The 27,377-nt window shown below is 44.7% G+C and overlaps 2 protein-coding genes across 7 annotated transcripts; both read left to right on the top strand.

Moving 5' to 3' along the window:
• The first annotated feature begins 9,785 nt into the window (after positions 1-9,785).
• On the top strand, positions 9,786-12,212 carry LOC4349863 (actin-7). Of its 2 annotated transcripts, none has more exons than XM_015761709.3 (5): positions 9,786-9,906; positions 10,423-10,505; positions 10,603-10,996; positions 11,071-11,684; positions 11,775-12,212. In XM_015761709.3, exons 2-5 carry the CDS (start codon positions 10,446-10,448, stop codon positions 11,838-11,840), a joined length of 1,134 nt encoding a protein of 377 aa, XP_015617195.1. In that variant the 5' UTR covers positions 9,786-9,906; positions 10,423-10,445; the 3' UTR covers positions 11,841-12,212. The 2 variants fall into 2 exon arrangements, with proteins under 2 accessions (XP_015617195.1, XP_015617196.1); XM_015761710.3 differs by having other exon boundaries at positions 10,431-10,505.
• Positions 12,213-22,403: 10,191 nt separating this feature from the next.
• Positions 22,404-27,189, top strand: LOC4349866 (uncharacterized). Of its 5 annotated transcripts, none has more exons than XM_015759655.2 (4): positions 22,404-22,515; positions 23,478-23,556; positions 24,367-25,799; positions 26,075-27,187. In XM_015759655.2, the coding sequence occupies exons 2-3, from the start codon at positions 23,504-23,506 to the stop codon at positions 25,763-25,765; spliced, it is 1,452 nt and encodes a 483-aa protein (XP_015615141.1). In that variant the 5' UTR covers positions 22,404-22,515; positions 23,478-23,503; the 3' UTR covers positions 25,766-25,799; positions 26,075-27,187. The 5 variants fall into 5 exon arrangements, with proteins under 5 accessions (XP_015615141.1, XP_066161151.1, XP_066161153.1 ...); XM_066305054.1 differs by having other exon boundaries at positions 26,910-27,187; XM_066305056.1 differs by lacking the exon at positions 23,478-23,556.
• The last annotated feature ends 188 nt before the right edge of the window (positions 27,190-27,377 follow it).

Raw genomic sequence — 27,377 nt, forward strand, 5'->3', positions numbered from 1 at the left:
TGGCATACCAGATGCAGTATATGTGTCACAGTACTTTAGTAAGCAAGCAATATATCATACATGGAGCGGCGAGATTTATGGGTTCGGCATAGCTGGGGAGTTCACAGAGACTAACGATGAAGTACTCAATATTCCTGACCCATCGAAGCTCCGAGGCAAGGCTGGAAGGAGGAGGACTCGTCGCATCTGCAACGATATGGACGAGTCGGAGGCTGGCAGGGTGAAGCATTGCAGCAAATGCGATGAACGTGGGCACACCTACAAGCATTGTCCTAAAGACAAGGAGAAACCAAGTGCGGCGGAGGCAGGACTATCAGGATGAGCAGCAGATGGAGCTCGCCCTACGGGTGAAGGCACTACCTCCACTCGACCACGTCCTAGGTGTCGTCGTGCCACGTCTGGCTACGTGGTGTAGTTCTTATGTTCTATGTTGGCATGTGGGTTTGCTTGTAATTTATTTCGAACTTATCGATGTGTTTATGTTTCGTCGTGTAATGTCAGACTTCGGCATGTCATTTCTTTAGGTCTCGTGATGTAACGTCAGACTAAGGCACCTAGTGTCTTTAGGTATGCTGATGTATGTCGGACTTCGACACGTAATGTTATGTTATGTTATGTTATGTTATATTATCGAACTCTACATATATGTTAAATTGCATGTCATCGTTATGTACCATTAGTAACGTTTGCTTTATTTAAATAGCCTGTACTGTTGTTGTACATAATTATTCTCATGATTTTATTACTATTTCATAATTTTGCGAGTCATCTTTTGTTTTACATTACTACTTTTTGAATTGTTCTAACACGAAACACTATATTTTTCAGAGATGGCACGTCAGGATACACCTCAGCTGTTGGACCCGGCGATAGATCAGCGACACCGGTCTCACCTTACTGCGGTGCAGGGGGCTCAGCTTGGGACGTTCCGGGCACGGACGTGCGGTGAGCTACTCACGGTTCACGACTCCTTTGTCGAGAGGTACGAACAGTGTATTACTATAAATTAGTTGCGCTGTAATATTTTTTATAATGACATATTAATTTCTTATTGCAGGCTGCGTGAGGCCGGCCTCCTACCGATGTGTCGGCTGGTGGAGGCTGCCGCCGGCCACGTGGACCCGGCCAGACGATGGACTGTGGACAAGTCCCTCCTAGCAGCTTTGGTTGACCGATGGAGGCCAGAGACGCACACTTTTCACTTGCTATGCGGTGAGGTAGCCCCTACCCTACAGGACGTATCGTACTTGTTGGGGCTACCGCTCGCGGGAGACACTGTTGGGCCAGTGACCACGGCTGTGGACTGGCAGGACGATCTGACGGCACGTTTCGCACTAGTACATTAATTCGCAGGCACTCGCGCAAGGGTCAGCAGTCAGCTGGCGACTGGCCCGCCAAGTTGGCGACTTTTGTTGAGAACTGGTTGCTCGCAACCAAGGAGGTCGTGGACCACGAGGGAGAGCCACACACTGAGGAGGCGTACTAGGCCTACCTACGCTGGTACCAGCCACGCACCCGTACTAGGGTCACCTTCGCTCCCTTGGAGCAACAGCCCCACATTGCGAGCACTAGAGACCTCTACGCCAGGCACCGCGACCAGGACTTCGCTCGTTGTGTGAGTACCCATGCATCGCACCATTCCTTTATGTTTTCATGTCTTTCTCATCGTCAAATTTTACGAATATGTATGAACAAAATAACCATGCAGGTGGACGACATCAACCGGGTCGTCGTTGACGGTTCAACGACGAGCCAACGTTTAGACGCGGGGATTCCGGTACCCGTAGAGGAACACCGGACGACGTACACGCGGATGGTGGAGTCGATTCTCCGAGTGCTCACCTGTCGTGCAGACGACGTTGCTCGGGCAGACACAGCTGTACAGCGGCCACCCGTACCGACTGGTCCCCGTCCAGCTGCGCACGTTCCTAGGCCGACTCCCCCTCCGCACAGAGGTAAGTATTTTTAAGGATTTTTCTGTACATGTCTCGCACATATATGTGAGCCGTTTCACTTGCCGATTGATTCAGGGTTTCGTGCACCGTTCAGCACCCCGCCTTCCTCGGCTAGGCCTTCTGGTGTGCCCCCCACAAGTACTTAAAAAAACAACATTACTTCGACAATCAATTTACATGCATTTTATGTCCTAGCTTACAAGGTCCCGTTGTCGATGTGTAGGTTTCGCCCAGTTCGCTATGACGCAGGCCGCCCACTTCTCCCAGGCTGCAGGGTCAGCGTCTCAGGCAGCTGCGTCGACCTCGCACTCAGCGCAGTTCCAGCAGTACACCGGGACTTCGTCACAGGCAGCCGGCACGTCGAGTCAGGGTCCACCACTGGACCATGCTGGGACCTCGTCGGACTGCTTGCTGTCTTCCACCGTGCTCTTCGACATCACTGACTTCGACTTCGCTTCAGGCTCGGCAGAGGACGTCATCGGCCCCTCACAGCTGGGAGGCGCACCGCCGGTGCAGACGCAGGACCAGGCGCAGGCCACTCCTCCGCCAGACACTCGTGCTACCCGTGCTGTGCCACCGGATCGTTTCACCTACTCCCAGGACCACGTGCGAGCACAGGCCCGGAGGACCAAGCGTGGTCGCGGCGCGGGGCAGGGGCAGTAGAGCAGTCTTCTCTTTGTTTACTTGCTTCACTTTTCAGTATTGTATGCTTGTGTAATGACTACGTTGTTGTTATATGTGCACGATATCTTTCGGCGCATGCACGATACCTTTCGGCGCATGCACGACTACTTTCTGCCGCACCGATGCAGCCTCCTTTATTCGCGTGCGATACGAGTATTTGCCCGCCATTTGCCGCATACGACCAATGTAACTTTCGGCGCCGATCAAGCATGCAACTTTCGGCGCCAATCAGGCGTACCCACCATGCCCCACCACGTTCACATGTCAAGGATATCACTCGATGAATTGCGCCTATATAAGTCGCCTTAACGAGTGAGGCCTCACAATCTTTCAGAACTCAATCACATTCAGTACTCTCTTCCCCACTTCTTCATTACAAATCCTACCGGCTTTCGTCAATGGTTAGACGCCGGGGTGTTGAGGATCCAAACTGGCGCAGCGATCCTTGTGTATACCTACTACCACCTTGGTGCCAGCGTCCTCTCTGCCTATGCGGTGATCGATGCCAACTAATGGCTTCGAGGAATCCTGATATTCGAGGAAGGCGCTTTTTTAGGTGCCCTAACTATGACCGTGGGGTATTTTATTATCTGCATATGCTCATTTATTCCGTATAGGCAATCGCTTTATTCTTCGTAACACTACTCTATTCGGCAGACCCGCACTACGGCTTGCGCATACATCGAGTGGGTCGATACAGAAAATCCCGTCCTCGACCTAACCACTTGTTTACAAGAAAGTCGCTGGTATTTCGCATCCGAAAGTACTGAGCAATACTTACAGAGAAAAGCGGCTTATGAACGACAATGTCGTGAACAACAGAGCGACTGGCGGGTGCTAACTACGGCACTCCCTCCATGGGAAGCCCGTCCAAGATGCAGGTGTGGTGATCGTTGTCAGGTTCTTCGTTCCATAAATCCTACAACATTGGGTCGAAGGTTCTTTGTTTGTCCAAATATTCTGGACGACGATTTCATGGTAAGAATATTTTGATTACATGAATCCTTATTTTCTCACAACATTTACTAACTTAGCTCGCTTTACATCTATTATTTCCTCCTAGGAACCACCAATGAGATGTCAATACAGAGAATGGATAGACACCAGAAGGGTTCTAACTCTACCTAGCCGTGTTGTGCAGCTTGAACTACCAGAGCAATACAGGGTTACTAAAGCGCGGTTTGAGAGAGGAGAGGGATCCTCACGTAGGGGTTAGCTATTATCGGACAACTTGGCATATTGAAATTTCTGCTGTCATGCTTCCTTGTCCCATTACTATATCGTCGTTGTGTTCAACTATTGCACTACCTCCCTCCTAGTTCAAATCTAATATCATCTATGTAACCGCAATGGAAATAGTTGTATCATGTTCAAATTGTACTACTATTTCTTCATGTTACATAATTCTCCTTGTTTAAGTCCATATAATGTTTCTACGACCGAGACTGCGATAGGCCTATATTAATTATCCGAGTACTAATACGTCGAATAAGGTACAAAATAATACCTCACTTAACATATGAAATTGCGCAACAACCAACTTCAATACATTTTTATAACAATATTAACAAGTTTTACCAACAAATACTTCTTTATTTATTATTAACATTGCATAGAAAAATCTTTTGGCCGTACTTTTTACATCTGGGTCCCTTGCCGCCCTCTGTATAGGCGGCAAGGGCCTAATCGTAATTTTGGCCGACGGCGGCAGACGGCGCGGTCGACCCACCGTCTGCCACGCCAGCTTGCCGCCCCAATGGTGGGCGGCAGGGTCTATTTTTGCAATTTTGTTCGCCGATAGATTATTTCTGTAAATATTAAAAAAAATCTAAAAACGAAAAAAGTTCGTTCGGCGACACGTAACTCAAACCAAAACGGAATAGTAGTAAAAAAACAAGGGATTTGCTGATTTGTGGCGACAGTTTTTTCAAGACAAAACAGTTCAATGTGTGTCAATATATCATGGGTTCGTGTCAAAAAAAAATATCATGGGCTAGGACGCTGGGTTTCTTGTTTTATCGTGACAACCATATTTTGGATTTTACATGCATGTGTTCTGCGAGAGTTTACTATATTTCAGAGAATGTGCTATTAAAATATGGTACTACAAGGTGATTAGACTAATTACATTATAATTAATAATGTAGTTCCAGAAAAAAATTATAATATATATATATAGTTATATTGTAATTACATCTTCGATACATTGCAATTATATCATAGTTGCATTGTAATTTCTCTACGTACACATCTAAGTTTTGTTAAATTGTATTGAGATTTATGCAGAGAAAAAAAAATAAGGTTTTGCTAAATTTGTGTCGACATATTTTAGGGCAATTTACAGTCGGATGTTTTAACCGTAAGATCCGCCGATGAGATTCGTTTCAAGCACCTGCACCCATCGTACAGCTTATGCGAATGAACCAACTGCACCTAATCAAGCTCCAACCTCATTAGCACTTCACCTCCGTCGTAAAATTAATAATTACATTTATACTGATTTATATAGTAGTTACACCCTACTTACATACCATTTACATATGTAATTAGTACGTAAATTTAGGATTTACATATGTAATTTTAAGACTTACATATGTAATTTTGAGACTTATATTGTAAATACACTAAAATTACATATGTAATTTAGGAAGTTACAATGTAAATACATGCCGACTATTTTTTCGTGAAAAATATGGCGCCATAAATATAGCTACTCCCAAAAAATACTCAGTAGCACACATGTGGAGAATTGGATTTGTGACCGTTAAATTGCTTAGAGATTCATGCCAATCATGCGAAGAGAGAAAAAAAAAATTAGCACTCCCAACCTCAGTTGGAGGCTCACGACGTTTGCAAGTCCAGCATGAAACTAATTATACTATAGATATTTTTTTTATATAATACTCCCTCCATCTACTTTTGATAGTCATATTTCCAAATCTGAAAATTTTATTTTTGATAGTCATATTTCAATCCAACGACCCATCATCTTAATGACTTTCTCGAATTTAATGCGTGACTCTCCATTCTACCACACATGATTGGTTACATGGGTATTGAGAAATGTAAATATTAATGAATCGCTTGTTTACGAGGAATAACTAGTAGCATGTTTAAATGGATGATAAGTAGAATTACTTATTCTTGGTCTGTGTGTCAAGGTGAAATATGACTATTAAAAGTAGATGGAGGGAGTAGTTTTCATAAAAAACAACTATCGAATACAGGGCGGAGCTATGTATAGCTAGGGGGGTGCCCAGTAACCTGATTCAAAAAAAAATTTAGCTACAATTTATCTATTTTCACTATATATATACCCCGTTAGTTTAAACTTAGGCACCCGTATCAAGCTAAATTTGATTCAAACCAGACTAAAACAAGCGAGTGGAACCCCTTTATTTTGTTCTAGCTCCGCCCCTGATTGAATATCATATAGTTACTCCTTATCAAGCAAACTCTTCTAATCAACTAGATGGACATCTACTTGTCTATTGCATATCAATAAAAAAAAATTAAAAACAATGATAAAATATATCAATATATAAGCATGCAAGTTCAAATTCATTGTCCATAAGTTATACTCCCTCCGTTCCACGTTATAAAATGTTTTGACTTTGGTCAAAGTTGAACTGCTTCAAATTTGACTAAGTTTATAAACAAATATAGTAATATTTACATTACCAAAATTAGTTTTATTAAATTAATAATTAAATATAATTTTATAATAAATTTATAATATTACTATTTTTTCTATAAACTTGATCAAACTTAAAACAGTTTAACTTTGATCAAAATCAAAACATTTTATAACCTGAAACGGAGGGAGTAATTAGTATACGAATATTGACAGGTAAATTAAAATTGTTACTTTTGTTGTGCCACAATGAAGGCACACCCAGATACATCATACACACGAGACGACTACTCGTGCTGTGGTGAGGGACTATATGCAGAATGCACGTCTAGCCGAAATCATAGAGGAATTAAAAAAAATGTTACTTTTGTTATAATTTGTACAAGCAAAATTTGAAATTACATGTTTATATATATATATATATATATATATATATATATATATATATATATATATATATATATATATATATATATATATATATATTATGTTATAAATTAATATATCTTGTCAACTTCTAATTAAATTTTTTTCATAGCTCTATGGATGAGACATGTAATGAATAAGTAGACGTCTACTTGGGGGACTGTCTATCCATTTGTCGGGTGATTTTTAACAAGAAATCATCCAGATTTTTCTACCCTTAGATTTACATCCAACGGACTACAAAAGAAAATTTTATATATATATATATACACACACACACACACACACACACACACACATATATATATATATATATATATATATATATATATATATATATATATATATATATATATATATATATATATATATATATATATACATACATACATACATACATACATACATACATACATACATACATACATACATATATACACACACACACACATATATATATATATATACTTACGCAATATTTTTATCAAAATTACAGTGCACTTACATCTCATATCAACTGAATTTACAAATGTAATTTTAGTTATATAGGACTGTAATTTTATATTTTAAAGAAAATAACAAATACATATTTACTGACACATCATTGTTATCAAAATTACAGCGCACTTACATATCGTATCAACTGAATTTACAAATGTAATTTTAGTTATATAGGACTGTAATTTTGTATTTTATTTTTATTTTAGTTTCAAATGAGAGAGAAGGATAGAGAGCAGCGCGAAAAAACAACAAATGAGAGAAAAAAAAATCGCACGTCTAATGATCCCACTGGAGTTGCTGCATGCAATGCTTTATCCTGGCCGTATGGGCCCCCACCCCAACCCTGGAGATAGTAGCGGCCAGAAAAAACGTCAAATATCAGGTAAAGAATCACCCGAGTGATGTATAGCAAAATCGATTGCGGAATAACCGGGGCCTCATATTTTAGCCATAATATCACACAGAAACCCATCCTTTTTCATCAAATTGCATGTCTTCTAACATTTGGTTGAATATTGTCTAGAAATTAGACAATAAAAGAAAAAACTTTACGGTTAATTTTATATTATTAAACACACATAAGTTCAAGGCGGTGTTGGTGAAGACAACCCGAAATAATAAGAATTTCTATAGATGCAAAGGTTTTGTGAAATGTTTAGAGTTGTTTAGTTGCTTGAGACTACGGCAGTGCAGCCAGCACCAACAGTGAGGCAAGGAGTGGACTGCAGCAGCCGCAGCCATAGGTTTGCCAGATGACCAATCTCTTTTTACGTAACACTTAGCACGTATTATTAGAAAAAAAACACCCAAAATTTTAGAATTTCACTATGGAATGTTTTTCTCTGTCGCCATGATCTAGCAAGCAAAACTACAATACATTGAGTTCTCTGATTGATGAACTGATTATGATTCCAACCCAATTAAGCTTTACTTGCTTTTCTTTCCAGGGGTTGCCCACATGTGGTCATGATCAACACAGCTGGGGGGGAGGAACAAAATTAATAAAGCGAGTTGATCAAACAGCGCAAGAACAGCAAGCAGCTTTTCAGGCACACATGGGGGTGTACTAAAATAGCCTGAAATTCTTCCATCCTTCCCCAAAATCAAGATCCCATCGGATCATATCATCAGTCAGGCAGACGACAGCGCAGGCAACAGCTGTTCCTGGCTGTGTTGCTGCCATGCCTAGCTTAGGTTAATTGTGCTGATCCCACTTGATTAGCGCACTAATCGCACCTTTAATCCGTATTGCCCGTGTGTGTTAATGTATGTGCACCGTTAACGCGATAATTAGTTAAGAGCCCGGACACCATGGTTTTCTTTTTCTATGAAGAAATGTTCAAATGGAAGGATAATATATCCTTTTGAAAAAGCATTGATTACCAAGATTTGTTTGGAAACAAATTTATCAGCATTATGAAGAAAATCAATTCATGCACGAAATTGAAGAAAATTAATGTGATCCAAACGAGGCCTAACATGGTTTTTCTTTTCTTAAATATAAAAAGGTGTAAATTACACATATATCGTTACCTCAAATCATACTGGATTATATTTAAAAAAATCTCTCAGATTATTTTTAAAAAAGCATATGGATGGATGCATGTAGACTATATGTACAAGTACAATATTACTACTAACTCATGTAAAAAGAACCGATCATATATATTACAAAACACTGGCATACGACCTAGCTGTCAACTAGGCTAACAATATAATTATGGAAGAGGAGTGAGAAAAAACAAGTAAAATAAGGCACAAAGGAAGAATATAGAGACACATTTTTAATTTTAAATTGTGTTCTTGTAAAGAATAAATTTTTGTTTGCATTATAAAACTAAGTTATATTAGTACATTTTAAGTGGTTTACTTGTATAGCAAATAAGTTACATGCTCTACCATGTCGAGATATTATAGGTGATGAACCGGTTATAATCACCTTGAGGTATGCACTAGCACCCTTGACGAGCACTCTACTACCTGCCTACGCTCGTGAAAATGGTCATTGACCAAATATGTGGATAAAGATGACGTCTTCTTCATCATGCTTGTATGAAAATTTTCATAGGTGCTCCTATTTCAATCCATGCTGGACTGTGAAAAGAAATACTACCATCTAGTTTGTTTTTCAGCTCGACATAACCGAAGTTGATGAGAGATCGTGTTAGGAGAACTCGTAGGCTCCTCCTTTTTTTTTTCTTTTTTTTGCCAAATGCCGTACAACGTATTAGAGAAAAAATAATTTATAGGTAAATTTTTTATGTATGTATTCTTAGCGATTTAAAATTGAATGTAAAAGATAAACTTAGATGAAAAAGAACCTGAAAGCAAACCTTAAACTTTAAATTTTGGAAGCGGGATTCAGTATAGACAAACCCATAGAGCCATAGAGGGTCCTATTTTTGTTTTGGGACAGACAGGCGCCAACTTCTCAGTTCTCAGATTCAGAGCGTAACCGTACCCAAGAAGTGAAAAAAGAAAAATCAGAGCGCGCTTAATTGTGTCCAAAAAATGATTGTGTGGCCCTAGTCGAGGAACCCCCCTCTCTTCTCTTATCTACCCCTCCCCCTCCCCCCCTCGACTCCGCGTCGACTCCACTCTCGCCTCCTCGCGACTCGGAGTTCACCGCCGCCACCGCCTCCGCCGCCGATCTCCCCGTCCCGCCGCGCCGCCGCCACCGTCCTCCCTCCTCCGGCCGCATCCCCGGTGAGCATCCATCTGCGTGTCCTCTTCCTCATCTCTCCCTCCCCACGCACGCACGCACGTACTCGTAGCTTCTGTTCACTGTTCTAGATCTGGATACTTTTCGCTTCATTCGCCTTATTAAACCTTGATGCTGGTAGCAGTTTGTTTGTTTGTGTTTTTTTCCCCGCGCGCAAAAAATGTTTGTGGGGGGTGGAACTGAATCACATGCTCCACGTCTAGATCCGCCACCTGAGTTTGCCTTGCATCACGGTTTAGTGCTTGATTCTTTGTGCGCGGTTGATTATCGCGTACTCTTTTTGCTCTACAAGTTCTAGATCTCGGTGTGTCGGACTATCGATATGTAGTTTTGCATATTCTGTTTTGTTTTCTGTTCGCTGCAAGTTTTGATGTGCCAAATATTAGCAGTTGATCTTTTGAGATTTTGATTTCCTGGAGGGTTTGCGTCTAGTTTCTGTTGGAAAATGGCCATTTCGTGACGTGTTGCGGCGCATGCCTGTTGTTCTGTTTTTGCGTCAGGAATTCAGAACCAGTAGGAGGAAATGGCTGACGGCGAGGACATCCAGCCCCTTGTGTGTGACAATGGAACTGGCATGGTCAAGGTTCGTGGTGCTCATTCGTAGTATTTCTTTGTAGCAGTTATCCCCATGTTTATGTGATTTAATCGTATACTTTACTTTTCTTGCGAATTGCTGGCAGGCTGGGTTTGCTGGGGACGATGCGCCCAGGGCTGTTTTCCCTAGTATCGTGGGGCGCCCCCGTCACACCGGTGTGATGGTTGGTATGGGGCAGAAGGATGCCTATGTTGGTGATGAGGCGCAGTCCAAGAGAGGTATCCTCACCTTGAAGTACCCGATCGAGCATGGTATTGTTAGCAACTGGGATGACATGGAGAAGATCTGGCATCACACCTTCTACAACGAGCTCCGTGTCGCGCCCGAGGAGCACCCTGTGTTGCTGACTGAGGCCCCGCTCAACCCCAAGGCTAACAGGGAGAAGATGACCCAGATCATGTTTGAGACTTTCAATGTGCCAGCTATGTATGTCGCCATCCAGGCCGTGCTCTCCCTGTATGCCAGTGGACGTACAACTGGTAATAACTCACTCACATGGTTGAGAGTTTTAAAAAATATTCACTTTATTCATGAACTGTTGCTCTTGATGCAGGTATCGTGTTGGACTCTGGTGATGGTGTCAGCCACACCGTGCCAATCTATGAAGGATATGCCCTTCCTCATGCCATCCTGCGTCTGGACCTTGCTGGGCGTGACCTCACTGACAGCTTGATGAAGATTCTTACTGAGAGAGGTTACTCCTTCACTACCACTGCTGAACGGGAAATTGTAAGGGACATCAAGGAGAAGCTTGCATATGTGGCCCTTGACTATGAGCAGGAGCTGGAGGCTGCAAAGAGCAGCTCATCTGTGGAGAAGAGCTATGAGCTGCCTGATGGACAGGTGATCACCATTGGGGCAGAGAGGTTCCGATGCCCTGAGGTCCTCTTCCAGCCCTCTTTCATCGGTATGGAAGCTCCTGGAATCCATGAGACCACTTACAATTCCATCATGAAGTGTGATGTGGATATCAGGAAGGACTTGTATGGTAACATTGTTCTCAGTGGTGGATCAACCATGTTCCCTGGTATTGCTGACCGTATGAGCAAGGAGATCACTGCCCTCGCACCAAGCAGCATGAAGATCAAGGTGGTGGCACCGCCTGAGAGGAAATACAGTGTCTGGATAGGAGGGTCCATCCTTGCCTCCCTTAGCACCTTCCAACAGGTAAACCTTACGCCTACACTTTATGAGGTAGCAAGAATGCAGGTATTTCTGCTTTCTGTTAACATCATTCTTTTGGCATCTATGCTACAGATGTGGATCTCAAAGGGAGAGTATGATGAGTCGGGTCCAGCAATTGTTCACCGGAAGTGCTTCTAAGCTCTGGCTTTTTAATCGCTTATCTACAAGGCAGTTTCTTTTCAGTTTTCACAAGCCCTTGTCATGTAAGCTACTCTGTTTGGGATTGTTGGTGTCCTATCAGAATGTTGTTGGATTTGTTTCATGGCTGAATATTATGCACCTTCTGAACTCTTGGTATGCATTTGTCCGGTGGCTGCTGTATTATACATGGCATGCATGGTCCAACTTTTGTCATGCTAAGTTTGTGGTTAGTGGTAGGACCAAAAGAAAAATGGGAGATGTACCCACTACCTAGGATCGTCTATTGTAATCGTACTTGTGCGAGTCATGTTATCATTTATCTTGTACATTCATCTCCAAGATAAGTGATCTGGTTCTTTGATCGTTTGATTGATGGTTTTTGGTTATTATTTATTGCAATCTATGGCATGATAATTCTCCTCTGGGCCACATTACTGATAGTTCTCCCATTGCTGCTGATCCATGAGTGTTAATACACGAATGCTTTATCTATTTACTGGTCGTAATGTACTATAGTTCTTTTGAGGGTAATTCATGGTCACAATCAACACTTGAGCCGCAGAAATGTTATGCTGGTTTGGTTCCTTCGGTACTGTAAAAAGGTTGCATTGCTGGTGCCATGTACTGAGTGCATCAATTCAGGAACATGGGTTGTGCCCAGCCTGTGCCTGAAGAACATGGGCTGTTCATTATTTAACTTTGCCTGGCACTGGGACCATGACCATTGCTGGCTGCAACAGTGCAGCTCACCCTGTCATCTAAACTGGTTTTAAGTCGGCCTTTTGTTTTTTAGGCCCTGTTTAGATCCCACCCTAAATTTTTTTTCACCCAGTCACATTGAATATTTAAACATTTGTATAAAGTATTAAAAAAAGGCTAAAAAATACAATTGCGATTAATTTGTGAGACGAATCTTTTAAGTCTAATTGCTCCATAATTTGACAATGTAGTGCTGCAGTAAATATTTGCTAATGATGGATTAATTAGGCTTAATAAATCTGTCTCACGGTTTACTGACGGATTTTGTAATTAGTTTTTTATAAGTGTCTGAACACCCTATATAATACCCGATGACACGTCAAAACTTTACACACCTTTGCAGGTGCTCTCCCATTTGTGATTTTGCCTGTAGATGTACATCAAAATGCAGTAATCATTTTGTCCTGGCACTGTGTTGCTCATCTGCTGAAACAGTAAGTTGAATTACTGCTAATAAAGTGGTCACTGAATGAGGAAGAGCTAGCAGCAACGTCAGGAATGGTGCAGTGCCTGTGCAGGTACCAGGATCTGATCTGGGAAACTACCGAGCAAGCTGATTGATCTAGGAAACTACCCGCCTCCTCACCTGAGATGGCGGATCCCCCAATGGGACTTTGTTTACGTAACCCTCAGTCGAATGCGGATTTTGCTTTCTGAGGAAAGCGTAAAAAACCGGGGGCCTATTCAGTGGCATCTCTCACCTAAAAATTCGGGTTGGTACGACTCAGATTCGGCCCATAAAATTCTGAGCCCAACCCATGGCTACGATCCAATTTGGGCTTTACCTCAAGTTTGGATCGAGCATGGCGCGGTACTTGACTAGAGTACTAAGGCCCGTTTGAATAAGTCTACTTTTCTTCCCTCAACTCATGCCCCTGTTTGAATCGCATCCCTCAACCTCAAAACCGGGTATAACTCAGTCCTCCAACTAACAAAACAGTTTGCAATCGACTCCTTGGGCGGTTTGGGAGGCAGTTTCATATGACGTGGCGTCTTTGACCCTGTTGACTGGACGAGTTAGTACACGGGGCACACGTGTCACTGTCTTTTGTAGAATAGGTGTACCATCTTGATGCCACTATCTAGTAGTGGTCATGGTGCTGAGGGAGGAGGAGGAGGCAGCCACCGTCATACGTGGGGATGAGGTGGCGGAGGAGGGGTATGGGAAGGGAGGCGGCGGCGGAGAGGGAGGAGAGGAGGCGGATGGCAGATCCCGGCGAAGCCGCCACCCCCACCTTCGCTGCCGCATCCTCCTCCCCAACGAATTCTTCCTCTCCGCCTCCATCTCCTCCCCATCCCCATCCACCTCTACTCCCCCTCTCACCTCCCCCATCTCATCCCTTCCACCTCCCCACTCGCCGCTCTCCGCTCCTTCTCCTTCCCGACCACATCCACCCCCATCTCCTCCGACTCCCTCCACCACCGCGCGCGTCCCCGCACCACCACTACCTCTACCCCCACCCACTCCATCTCGGCCTTCTCCGCCTCGGCTGCAGCCGCAGAGTTCGCTGCTCCGGCCTCGGTGTCCCACACCACCCACCCCCCCCCCCCCCCCGCACCACCGAGCACGCCCCTCACCCGGTCCACTATCCCCGTCGACATCGATCTCGCCGCCGAAGGCAACCGCGCCGCAGCCCTCCTGCACTTGTGCCATCTTACACGACAGTCCATCCTCAAATACACACACCTCATTATACATGCAACACTCACATATCCATGAATACATCCCCTAACCCACGCTCAAAATGATAGAAACAAGCAGTATATCTCTGGTCTCACTAAAAACCTATTGAAAACCAGCGACACATCCTTGATCTCACTAAAAAGCCTGTTAAGATTCCACTTGTATATGCATAATATTCGTGAGCACCAAGATTTACACCTTAGTGTCTAAAGTCATACACCCACAACTCCACCTTCTCTTGATTATGAATATACTCCCTCCATCCTAAAATGTAGCAAACGATGTTCAGATTGGACAGAGGTGTCACGAACCCCTCTTGAGAATTCAATCGAACAGCTTGAGAACGAGGAAGGAAGGAAGAGTCCAGGAAGAATAGAGGAGTTGGGAGAGGAGAGAGGATTGGAATTGATTTGGGGAAGATAGTTTGTACATAATATTTTTCAACGATTCTCTCTCCTTGCTCGGGTAACATCTTTATAGACTCAGATGTTCCCTTACACAACCCAGTCCGGCCCACTCACACGGGTATTGGGCTTCCTTTGTCTTGTGCCTTTGGGCCTTGTCTTGATAGGATTAGGGTCGGTAACATTCCCCTCTTCTTGAGAACCAGCTTGTCCCCAAGCTGGAGCATCCGAGAAACGCTCCTTCAATCGCTCCAAGTCTTCCCAAGTTGCTTCCGAGGAAGAACACCCAGTCCAACACACCTTGACTTGAGGCACAGCGGCCGCTCCTCGACGGACAAGCCGCCGCGCCAACACTTGTGCTGGAACTGGATCAACCTCCGCGACCACAGGAGGGAGTGCTGGAGCATCAGGTACTTGAGGTTGAGATGCCTTCCGCAACTGAGACACATGAACCACCGGATGAATTGCACACGAGGCTGGCAACACCAATCGATATGCCACTTTACCAACTCGTGCAGCAACCTGAAAAGGACCAAAGAAACGGAAAGCCAATTTGTGATTAACTCGAACAGCAACAGACGTCTGAGCATGCGGCTGCACTTTGAGGAACACCCAATCGTCGACAGCAAATTGATGATCAGAACGTCTCTTATTAGCTTGGTGCTTCATCCGTTGTCGAGCTCGATGCAAATGTTGCCATAGTAAGGATGTAATGATACTGCGGTCTATAACATCCCGGCCTTAATTTGTGATTAACTCGAACAGCAACAGACGTCTGAGCATGCGGCTGCACTTTGAGGAACACCCAATCGCCGATAGCAAATTGACGATCAGAACGTCTCTTATCAGCTTGGTGCTTCATACGTTGTCGAGCTCGATGCAAATGTTGCCGCAGTAAGGATGTAATGATACTGCGCTCTATAACGTCCCGCCTTCCCCTAGGCCGGGCCCGCTTACATCGGCGTAGCTTTCATAGGTCATAGACTGCCCTCCACACTTTGTCCTCACTCATGCGCACCCGGGAAGAATTTCCCGGACGGTCACCCATCCTAAATTGCTCCAGGCCAAGCACGCTTAACCCTGGAGTTATTTGGAGATCGTCTTCCGGAAAAGAAGTTGCAAATTGTTTATATGAGTATTCTATTAATCCTATTAAGCCCTGGGCCAGGATGTTACACCCTCACCCCCTTAAGAGAGATCGACGGGGATGTTACACCCTCACCCCCTTAAGAGAGATTGACGCCCCCGTCGATCAACCCCAGGCCAGGAACGTCCCCTTAAGAGAGATTGACGCCCCCGTCGATCAACCCCAGGCCAGGAACGTCCCCTCTTGGCCACGTCCGTGTGTCCAGTGCCAGCGCATGTGCCATGCTGTGTGACCACTCCGGGCCCACACCAGCCAATGCGCACCATGCCTGCACAACTGCGACACACACGCCCGTGAAACCGCGAGAGTCCCGCCTTCGTTCGTGTGTCCAGTGCCAGCGCATGTGCCATGCTGTGTGACCACTCCGGGTCCACGCGCCCGTGAAACCGCGAGAGTCCCGCCTTCGTCCGTGTGTCCAGTGCCAGCGCATGTGCCATGCTGTGTGACCACTTCGGGTCCACACCAGCCATGCGCACCATGCCTGCACAACTGCGACACACACGCCCGTGAAACCGTGAGAGTCCCGCCTTCCCCCAGGACGATACCATTTTGTCCAGGACGGGCCCACTCAGGCCGGGCCCGCTTACATCTGATATTTTGTAACGTCCCGCCTTCCCCCAGGACGGGCCCGCTTTGTCCTCACTCATGCACACCCGGGAAGAATTTCCCGGTCAGTCACCCATCCCAAATTGCTTTAGGCCAAGCACACTCATGCACACCCGGGAAGAATTTCCCGGTCGGTCACCCATCCCAAATTGCTCCAGGCCAAGCACACTTAACCCTGGAGTTCTTTGGAGATCGGCTTTCGGAAAAGAAGTTGCAACTTGTTTATATGATTATTCTATTAATCCTATTAAGCCCTGGGCTGGGATGTTACACGCTCTTTCCGCCCATCTTGAAGATCAGGCACAACACATTCAGCAATATCAATAACTCCAAAGTGACGAGGTGGATGGCCATACAGAGCTTCAAAAGGGGAAGTGCCGAGAGCAAAATGGAACGATGTGTTATAACAGAATTCTGCCAGGGCCAACCAATGAAACCATTTCTTAGGACATGCGTGTACAAAACAACGCAAAAAGGTCTCCAAACACTGATTAACCCGCTCCGTTTGACCGTCGGATTGCGGGTGGTAAGCAGTACTCATTCGGAGTTGAGTGTCGGCCAGCTTGAACAGAGTAGTCCAAAGTGTGCTAGTAAAAATACGATCCCGATCAGAGATGAGAGACTGCGGCAAACCATGTAACTTATAAATATTTGTCAAGTAAGCTTGAGCCACATCAAAAGCTGAGAAGGGATGCGCCAGGGCCACAAAATGAGCATATTTGGAGAACTTATCCACCACGACCATCACGCAATCAAACCTAGAAGACACTGGTAATCCCTCAATAAAGTCAAGTGATACCATCTGCCAGGCATGCTCAGGAACGGGTAAAGGTTGGAGAAAACCCGGATAGCGCACACGCTCTGTCTTTGCTTGTTGACATACTGTGCAATTTTCGACAAAAGATTTAACTGAACGCCGTAGCCCAGACCAAGCAATGGAACACTCCAGCATGTAAGGTCTGCAAGATTTGGTGCTGTAAAGAAGGATTCTCTCCCACCCAGATTCGTCCCTGATAACGCAAAATGCCAGCATCAAAGGAAAAAGGTGGACAGGCATCCGGTTGCAGGGTAAGTTTGGCAATCAGTTGAGTGGCGTGATCATCCTGAGCATAGCCACGCTGAACCTCTTCCAACCATACGGGTACACAGACTGAAATGGAAAGAACTTCCCCTGAAGTATCCTGCGCACGGCGAGAGAGAGCGTCAGCTGCACGATTGTCAGTACCCTTTTTGTAGACCAAACGATACTGCAACCCCAATAACTTCGTCATAGCCTTCTGTTGCCAAGGTGTGGTCAACTTCTGATCACCCAAATGTATCAAACTCCGCTAAAGTACGGATCACAAATTCAGCTCCTTGCAAATATGAGCGCCAATGATCAACTGCCAATAAAATGGCCAAACATTCTTTTTCGTAAGTAGACAGTCCTCGATTGCGTGGTCCCAATGCCTTGCTTAAAAACGCAAGAGGATGTCCATCCTGCATCAACATAGCTCCTATGCCAAAAGCTGAAGCATCCGTTTCAATCTCAAAAACTTTGGAGAAATCCGGCAAAGCCAATACCGGGGCTGATGTAAGTGCATTCTTCAAGGCCTGAAATGCCGCTTGAGTTTCTGAGGTCCAATGGAACACCACGTTCTTCTTGAGAAGCTTAAAGGCCGACTTAGTAACCCAAAATGGCGGACAAATTTGCGGTAATAGCCCGCAAGTCCCAAAAATCCCCTTATTTCTTTCACATTACTTGGAACTGGCCAATTGAGCACAGACTATATGTTACGAGCATCAGTGGACACTCCTTGAGCGCTGATCACATGTCCCAAATAAGTTAAAGAAGATTAGGCAAAGACACACTTAGACCTCTTCACCTTTAACTGCTGCTCGGTGAGAAAAGAGAAGACTGCTCGAAGTAGTCTAATATGATCCTCAAGAGTTCGGCTATAAATAAGAATATCATCGATAAAAACCAGAACCCCCTTTCGCAAGAATGGTTCAAATATAGTGTTCATCACCCCTTGGAAAGTAGCCGGTGCCCCAGTCAATCCATAAGCCATGACTTTAAACTCATAATGTCCATGATGAGTTTTGAATGCCGTTTTATGTTCATCTTCCGGCTTCATACGAATTTGGTGGTATCCGGCCCGTAAATCCAAACTTGTAAACCAACATGTACCCGCTAATTCATCCAAAAGCTCATCAATAATTGGCAACGGATAACGATTCTTGATAGTAATCGCATTAATATGACGGTAATCAATACAAAATCGCCAACTGCCATCCTTCTTCTGTACCAAGAGCACGGGAGATGAGAACGGGCTAGCACTGCGCTGAATCACCCCTTGCTGCAGTATATCTGACACTTGCTTCTCGATTTCAGTCTTTTGCGCAGGGTTGTAATGGTAAGGGCGCAAGTTAACCGGCGACGCCCCTGGCAAAAGTGGAATACTGTGATCAAACACACGAGAAGGAGGCAACCCAGTTGGTTCATCAAAAACTGATGCAAATTCCAACAACAAAGTTTCAATATCAGCTGGCACAATTGTCTGAGAAGGTTTCACAGGTGTGTCCACCGGACAGAGAGCCACTGCCTGCAAGACAACATTATGATGCAGCAAACCCTTAAGCTGATTGCAGGTCACCGGAGGACAATCACTTGTATCAGGTATAACTCCCTGTAATGTCACTTGCCGATTCTGCCACTGGAACTGCAAAGTTTTGAGTTTCCAATCAATTTGCATTGGGCTATGCCGCTCAAGCCAGTCCATGCCAAGTATTACCTCATAACAACCCAACGGCAAAACTTTCAGAGGAGTACTGAAAGATTCTCCCTGAACCCACCATTGACAATCAGGAAACTCCCTTGTGCACTTGAGTAAACCTCCATCAGTAATTTTAACTGTCAACGGCGATACAGAAGCACATATTCCCTACAATCGATTTGCCAATTGTTCACTGATAAAGCTATGAGTGCTGCCGGAATCTACAGGCATCAAGACTTCATGGCGCTGAATTAACCCTTGCAACCGCATTGTCTTAGGAGACTCAATGCCCAGAACTGCTTCCCTAGAAATGGCCAGCAATTCCTCTGTTTCAGGTTCATCAGGAGTAGCATCATTGGTGTCAGATTCAACAACATCCTCTGAGGGAAATAATTGCAACAATTCCTCCACCACATGTAATTGCACTGTCGGTCCACAACGATACTCCTGACTCCTCTTCTCTCCACAAGTATGACATAAACCTTTGGAACAACGGTAAGCACGAAGAGCAGCAACTTTATCTTCAGCTGGCACTTCAGCCTTCAGTCGTTCTTCCCCTTTCATCCACTGTCCCCCAAATGGACGTGCCAGAGTGGAGGTAGCACGCAAAGTATTTCTGCCATGTGAGTCAATCTTACGGCCTTCCTTGAGATTAGTTTCCAACACTTCCTCCTGCAAACAAGCCAACTCCACAGTAGTATCCAAATTGGCATGTCGATGTAACACAATAGCAGCCCTAATCTCAGCCCTTAACCCTTCTAGGAATTGAGTAACAAAAAATTCAGAGTTCCAAGACGGATGATGCGCGTGCAACCCATGCATCAACTCATTAAAATTCTCTGCATACGCCATCACCCCTTCAGTTTGTCTCAACCTATTAAACTAGCGCACCAAACGCTGGAACTCCTCCCTACCAAATTTCCCACACACCCACGCTGCAAATTCTTCCCAACTACCGCTAACTTCATGAGCATGGGTGGACTGCAACCAAGTCAATGCAGCACCCGTGAACTGAAGAATAGCCACTCCAATCCAGTGATCTGAATGAGTTCCACACAACCCAAAATAAGTTTCACATTTCAGTTTCCATGCCTTAGGATTTCCCCCATCAAAAACTGGACACTCAACCCTAGATGTAGTGTTTTGAATTCCCCAAACCCTACCCCGCGAATTCCCTCCAAATTCATGAACATAATTAGTAGGGGAAAAGGAATTGAACGCACCTTGACCGGGAGAAACTGTGAAGAGGGATTTCCCCACACAGCCTTCCCCCGGTGATTCAAGTCCACGCGATGGCTAAATAGCCCATGAGATTCTTCACCGCGCTCCTGCGGAATCGAGCGCTCCTCCTCCTTCATCTGCTTCAGCTTCGGGCCTGGTGGAGTTGGAAGCAGCGCAGGTAACTCGTCAGGCTTAATGTTGGGAGGAGTCGAGGAAGGCGCTGGTCGCTCGTCGGCCTTGACCTCCGGCGTCGTCCCCTTGGCGAGTTGATGAACTTGCGCCCTGAGATCCCCCATCTCCTCCCGCAGCTCGGTCACCGCCTTCTCCACCGCCGGTTTCCACCCCACCAGCTCCACCACCATTGGCTTGATTTCTTCGATGGCCCCTATCGACACCTTGATGGCGTCGTTTTGCTTTTGGATTGTCGCCATGGTCGTCATGAGCTCGCTCAGCTGCTGCTCCATCTTGTTTGCCTTGAGTTGCGCTCGCGAGTGATAGCGGGGTTTCTCCAAGTACTCCAGGATCGACTGCTCTGATACCAGATTTGTCACGAACCCCTCTTGAGAATTCGGTCGAACAACTTGAGAACGAGGAAGGAAGGAAGGAAGGAAGAGTCCAGGAAGAACAGAGGAGTTGGGAGAGGAGAGAGGATTGGAATTGATTTGGGGAAGATAGTCTGTACATAATATTTTTCAACGATCCTCTCTCCTTGCCTGGGTAACATCTTTATAGACTCAGATGTTCCCTTACACAACCCAGTCCGGCCCACTCACATGGGTATTGGGCTTCCTTTGTCTTGTGCCTTTGGGCCTTGTCTTGATAGGATTAGGGTCGGTAACAAGAGGGAGCAGTTGATTACAAGCCCTGATGGCAGATTGGCAGAGGAGCCTTTTTTTTTTCTGTCAATGGAAGATTACAAAGCAGGATCACCAAATTAATGGGAGTAAAGAAATGTTCTGATCAGATCGTGGTTGACGTCATGCGTTGTTTGTTTTGTTTGTCCGTAGCTTGTTCAAAGATTCCTCGGATCATGCGATCGCCAAGAGTAAATTTAGTACTGCTACTCTCCAAGTTGGTGTGCTGAAAGTTTCAGAAAATATTTTCAGGAATCAGCGAACTGCCTCTTGATGATGCCCAAGAGATAGGCATGGCATCTCTGGATGGTTCAGTATACTAGTTCATTTTGGTGTGATAATTGTTTTCTAAATTCGGCAAATCAATGATGGTTTAGGAAACACGTTAGCCAAATGCTCCGAACTAAACTTCTGTCTACTGATTGAGCTCGTCAGATCAGCAGACAATACACAGTTGGTGTATTGCACTCGTCTGATTCGGAAGAGTGTCCTGGCTCTGCAATCTTTTTCACCCTTGCAGTACAATTTTGACATTCCCCATCAGAATTTATGAACAACCGGACACCCTGACATAACCAAAAGTCAACAAATAGATTTTTGTCAAAAACAACGCCATTACAAGTGCAATTAGACGACTCCTTTCGCATCATAACATCCAGTGAAATCACTTTTTGACTATTAAACTCCATGCAAATGCAACAATTAATCACCAAGTGTGTTTATATTTTCTTTTCTTCAGGTGTCATCTGCATCCTGCCACAAGCCCATAACCAATAATAAACCCCCCAACCAGAGAGAATGGGGTTCGGTTGCTGCCGTCATGGCCCCGCTGTGATGCGGGCCCCACCCACCCCCGTAACGCGAAACGGAACGGAACGTGGGAACCGCGCCGCCGTGCCTCACCGTCCCCACGCCATCACCGTGAAGATGACATGTGGGCCCCCTGGTCGGTGGGCCCCCTGTCGGTGGGCCCCGCGTGTCAGCGGTAGGCGACAGTAGCCGATACCGTGCCACGAGGAATCGCGCCTCCGACGTGTCGTTTCGGCGATTTCCTTTTTTTGGTTTGTTTTTTTTATGGTACCTTTCGTACTCTTTCCTTCCTTTCCGTTCAGCTTTGGCATTTTCTTCTGAGAAAGAGAAACCTCGTGCTCGGCGAGGCCCAATATTTCGGCGGAGGCTGAGGCGGAGGCGGAGGCGGATTGTCTCCTCGCCGGCGTTCAGTTCAGTCGCCGGATACCGTCGTGAGTCAGCTCTCCTTTTCCCTCCCGATGCATCGCTTTGTTGGTCGCAGCGGCTTCCGCTGTCATCGCGTGGGGGCGTTAAACCCAATGAGTTTTTTGTGTGTGCGTGTGTGTGTGTGTGTGGGGGGGGGGGGGTACTCGCCGCTCGGATCGCTGGCGACGAGCACTCCGCGTAGGCTCGTCGCGGCCACGTACGCCATCCCGAGCTCGGGGGCTACCCCGGTCGGAGGCGGAGCGCTTGGGGGCCGGGGTTTAATCGTGCGGAGGACTCGGTAGGGCTCGCCATACCTCGCGCCGTCCGGCGGCGCAGAGCGCGGCGTCGCCGCTGGGGAGAAGGACGGACTCAACGAGACGAGCGAGCGACGGCCGACAGGCGAAGGCGTTCTCGCTTCTTGGCCTCTCGCCGTTGAATTGGAGACCCACATTGGGCTTGTTTTGTGTGTTACTAGCATCACCAAGAGTTCCCCTACTACTCCCAATTTCAAATTTTGGGGTTTTTCGAGCAAAAAAAATGGATCCAACAGATATCCAAACCAGCTTCCAAAAATTTTGAGACCCTAATCCCGTGTTTCCGTTCTCCACCAGTAGAGAATACCTCCCGCTCCCAATCCACTGCAGCCGGGCAGTTTTCGCGCGCTGCCGAGGTGCTTGGTTCCCCCATCTCCATTGATTCCCCATCTCGTGCGATTGGCGGAGCTGATGAGTGACGACAGCCACGGGCGAGCGGGAGGTGGCACGTCGACAGGCGGCGGAGGGCCGCCAGCGCAGCTGCGGCAGCCGGCAAGGGCGGCTGGGTGGGCTGCAGGCTGTGGCTGCAGTTGGGCAGCGCGGCAGTAGCAGGTGGCGGGCCAACAAGTAGCAGGGCAGGCCGGCAGCAGCAGCAGATCAACAGGATGATTCAATCTTTGCTATTTGCCTTATCCACCTTAAAGATAGCCTATTAATCGATCCATCTTTGCTAGGAGTATCTGTTTTGCAGATTATTTATATGTCTATCCTCCTTTGGCTATCCCATGTACTGCTGAAACTTCATTACTTGAGGTAATTTTTAGTGTCATGAGGGGTTGTTGTCATGCTTAATATAGACTTGTTAAGATAATATTGTGTGGTACAATGTGGTGCAATTTGAGAATTTTTTTCCCATTATTCTTGGGTTGATTCTCATGATAATTCATGAGCCACACCTCTTCTTTTTTTAGTCCTCTGCCACTGATCGTGCGTGTGAGAATTTGATAGTTTATATTTTGGTGTGGTTCGTGGATTATTATTACACATGGACAGCTAATTTGCGCACGACACTTTGTTTTTACTATTTTTTCTTGTGAGGTGACAAATTGATTTATTTTTCCCCATGCATTTTCTTCTCGTTAGTTATGAGTAGCATGGAAAGGTTGCAACATTTTTTTGTTTTGGCTAGTGGTTGATTGGTTGCCACTTGCCACTGCAATAATGTTTTAAAATTGTTCCACTCACATTACCCAGTGGAGTAATATGGTTTGATTTGTCATTTGTGCTGCTGATTAATTAGGTTGTTGGTTGATGCAGTTTAGATTCTTCAGAACACTCTGATTTTTAGTGCTCCAATATTATCTTGCTTTGGCAATTATGACAACTATAGGAGGCTGAAATTACCCTTTATTGTGTAACACTGATTTAAAATCTCTTCAAATTTGTGCATTAGTTATTTCTTATTAGGTGGCCCTGATTACATATGGACTCTAGTTAAGATATATTGTGTGATTCTGAAGATCTTTTTCTTTTAGCAAATTGATTCTGAAGATTGAGATGTATAGAAATGTGCAATATACATGTGTTGGATTTCCAAAAATTCATACCAAACTGCCATTTCAGGTTATATTCATGTGCATCCTCGTGCACTCCTGTGTCCATCTTATATGGTACCAACAAGAAGTTGAAGTGTTTGGGTGATCGCTTTGGGGAAATGGAAGGCAGCAACCCACCTGGTAATATGACACAGGGACCTTCCTATGGGAGTTTAGATTTGCATGGTATCTCCAAGCAAATGCATCCTCCAAACTCAGGAAATCAGGGCTTCAACCAGCCTCAGATACCAGGGAATTTTACCATTCCTATGGATAGGGTTACAGAGCCTGATAACATCTCTGATGGAGTTCAGTTAGGACAACATGGGAAGATTGCCCATCATCACCATCACCACAGACACCACTCAAAGAACCATGGGAGTGATGAAGAGGAGCACGATATGAATGAGGATGCTGCTGATGGCAAAGACAAGAAGGGCTCTCCATGGCATCGGATGAAGTGGACAGATTCAATGGTGAAGCTTTTGATTACTGCAGTATCCTACACAGGGGAGGATCCTGGAGCTGATTTAGGCGGTGGGAGGAGGAACTATTCAATGATGCAAAAGAAGGGAAAATGGAAAGCAATATCAAAGGTCATGGGCGAGAGAGGTTGCCATGTGTCGCCACAGCAGTGTGAGGATAAGTTCAATGACCTTAATAAGAGATACAAAAGACTAACAGATATCCTTGGAAGGGGTACTGCTTGTAATGTTGTGGAGAATCACTCACTTCTTGATCACATGGATATTTCTGAGAAGATGAAAGAGGATGCAAGGAAGATACTGAACTCCAAACACTTGTTCTATGAAGAGATGTGTTCCTACCATAATAATAACCGTATAAGTCTGCCTGAAGATCCCGCACTTCAGCAGTCACTACAGCTTGCTCTTAGATGTAAAGAGGATAATGATTTCATGAGGCATGCAAGTGGAGATGCTGAACTAGATGATGATCAGAGTGAAGATTCAGATTATGAGGAGAATGAGGAAGAACATCGAGCAGTTGATACCAATATAAGGGGCCCCTCAATGCATAAAAGGATGTGGCATGTTGTAGATCATGGTGATGTAGGTTTTGTCACCTCATGCTCGAATGATGGTAGTGGGAGGTCTGATCCCTATGACGTGTTGGATATCAACAAACCCTTTCCAGATGGATGTGATTTGGCTTTGGTGCAAAAAGACTTGGCTCTGAAAGCAGCAGAGATTCAAAAACATCGTTTGCAGATTGAAACCAAGGCTGTGCAACTCGCAAAGCAACGTCTCAAGTGGGAGATGTTCAGGAAGAACAAGGACTTGGAATTGGAAAAGTTGGCGTTGGAGAATGAACAAATGATGCTTCAGAATAAGCGGTTTGAGCTTGACCTAAGACACAAGGAGCTAGAACTTGAGATTAAGATAAAGGGCAATGCTAATCATCCATGATCTTTGTTCTGTTAGCACTTCATTTCGCAATATGGTAAGCAAATGGACTAGATTTTCAGTTACTTTTACTAAAAAATGCTCAATGTTTATAATTTGGGTAGCTTCTTGTGGGAGTTTTTTCATGACAAGTTTTTAGGTAGTACTGTGCTACTAGTGTATATGGAACTATGGAAATCATGCATTGGGGCTGTTTCCTATTGATAGTGTTTACTTCAGCTTTATAGTCCCAAACCCCTGTAGTACAAAAATTAGTCCCATCCATAGATAGAGGCGGCATCAGTTTTTGACGGAGATTTTACTGTTCTACAGCAAAGAAGGCATCAGTTAGATATGTACTATCAACTGGGAGTTATTTCGTGACTAGTATTAAGATCAACTGCAATGACTGTGGTTCTATACATGGTGTACTTGGGTGTAAACATAATCAGCGAATAAAAGATAACAAAAGGGAAGCAACTGCATCACCAAGATACAAATAGTGATGCTGCTCGGATTTGGTGATCTTGTGTGCTGTCAGATTGGCACTTCCAAGCTGAGTTTCAATATCCAATAATCTTCATGATTCAAAGTCAACAATATCCAAATTTTTCTTTTTCCCCTGATTAAACAGATATTAGTTCTTACTCTTGTATGGATAAGTTGTTAATGGGTAATTGGTATGGTGTTTGTTATCTTGACAAGAAGTAGCTTATATTTGTTCAATTGCACGAACAATGTTTACAGTTTGTCTGTATGTAGAACACTGCTTTTAAATATGATGGTATGCTTTATTACAGAGAGTTTACTCTAAAACTCGTAAGTATATAACTGATGAGTCTAGCTTAGCTGGTTCACCTATGCTTAGCCAACTCCATCGTTTGCTCTTTAGCTTATCAACCACAGCCAAAATTTGAATTTTAAATCTTAAATTTATGGCTAATTTTAGCGAAAATATGTGACTTAACTCTGAACGTTTGCCTCTAAAACAGATTACATTGTTATAGTTTTTTCTAAAATGGATTGCAGATGGTTATCAGGGTAGCATCCTGTTATTTTCTGCATTGAGTTTTGTTTCTTCCATGCTCTTCCAATAATTCCAAGTTCTCTCTAGAACTGAATAATGGTTGTCTGAAACTCAATTCGTTCCCCGGATTGTTAATTTCAGGTTGCAGATCAATTCAATTCAGGACCGTGTTTATGCAAGATGGTAGAGGTGGCAGATTGTTTATGCAAGATGGTAGAGGTGGCAGATTATCTGTGACTACTGACAAGTGACAACAATTTCAATGCTTTATAGCTAGCTCAGTGATCCTCTCCTCTTGTTGTTTATATATCATTATATCTCCTGATTCTCTCTACTTGTAAAATTTCCATGTGATACTGGGCTCCATCTGTATTCTAAAGTTTTCATCATTTTTTTCTATCCAACTTTGTTTTACTCAATCAAGGGGGTACTCTTCCTGACCATGAATGCTGAAGTCAAGTCAAAATGTGGTGGCCTTGCTAGCCAGATGGCGATGTGAAAAGAAAGCAGTGGGTCTCTGTGTGTGGGGCCCTCGGTCAATGTTGACTGGTCAACTCGTATGTTGAATGGTAGCTGCATGGACCGGGCATCTTTGCTGCTGCTTGTTGT

The sequence above is a fragment of the Oryza sativa genome, chromosome 11 (genome assembly GCF_034140825.1).
Source record: "Oryza sativa Japonica Group chromosome 11, ASM3414082v1".
NCBI classification, from domain to species: Eukaryota; Viridiplantae; Streptophyta; class Magnoliopsida; order Poales; family Poaceae; genus Oryza; species Oryza sativa.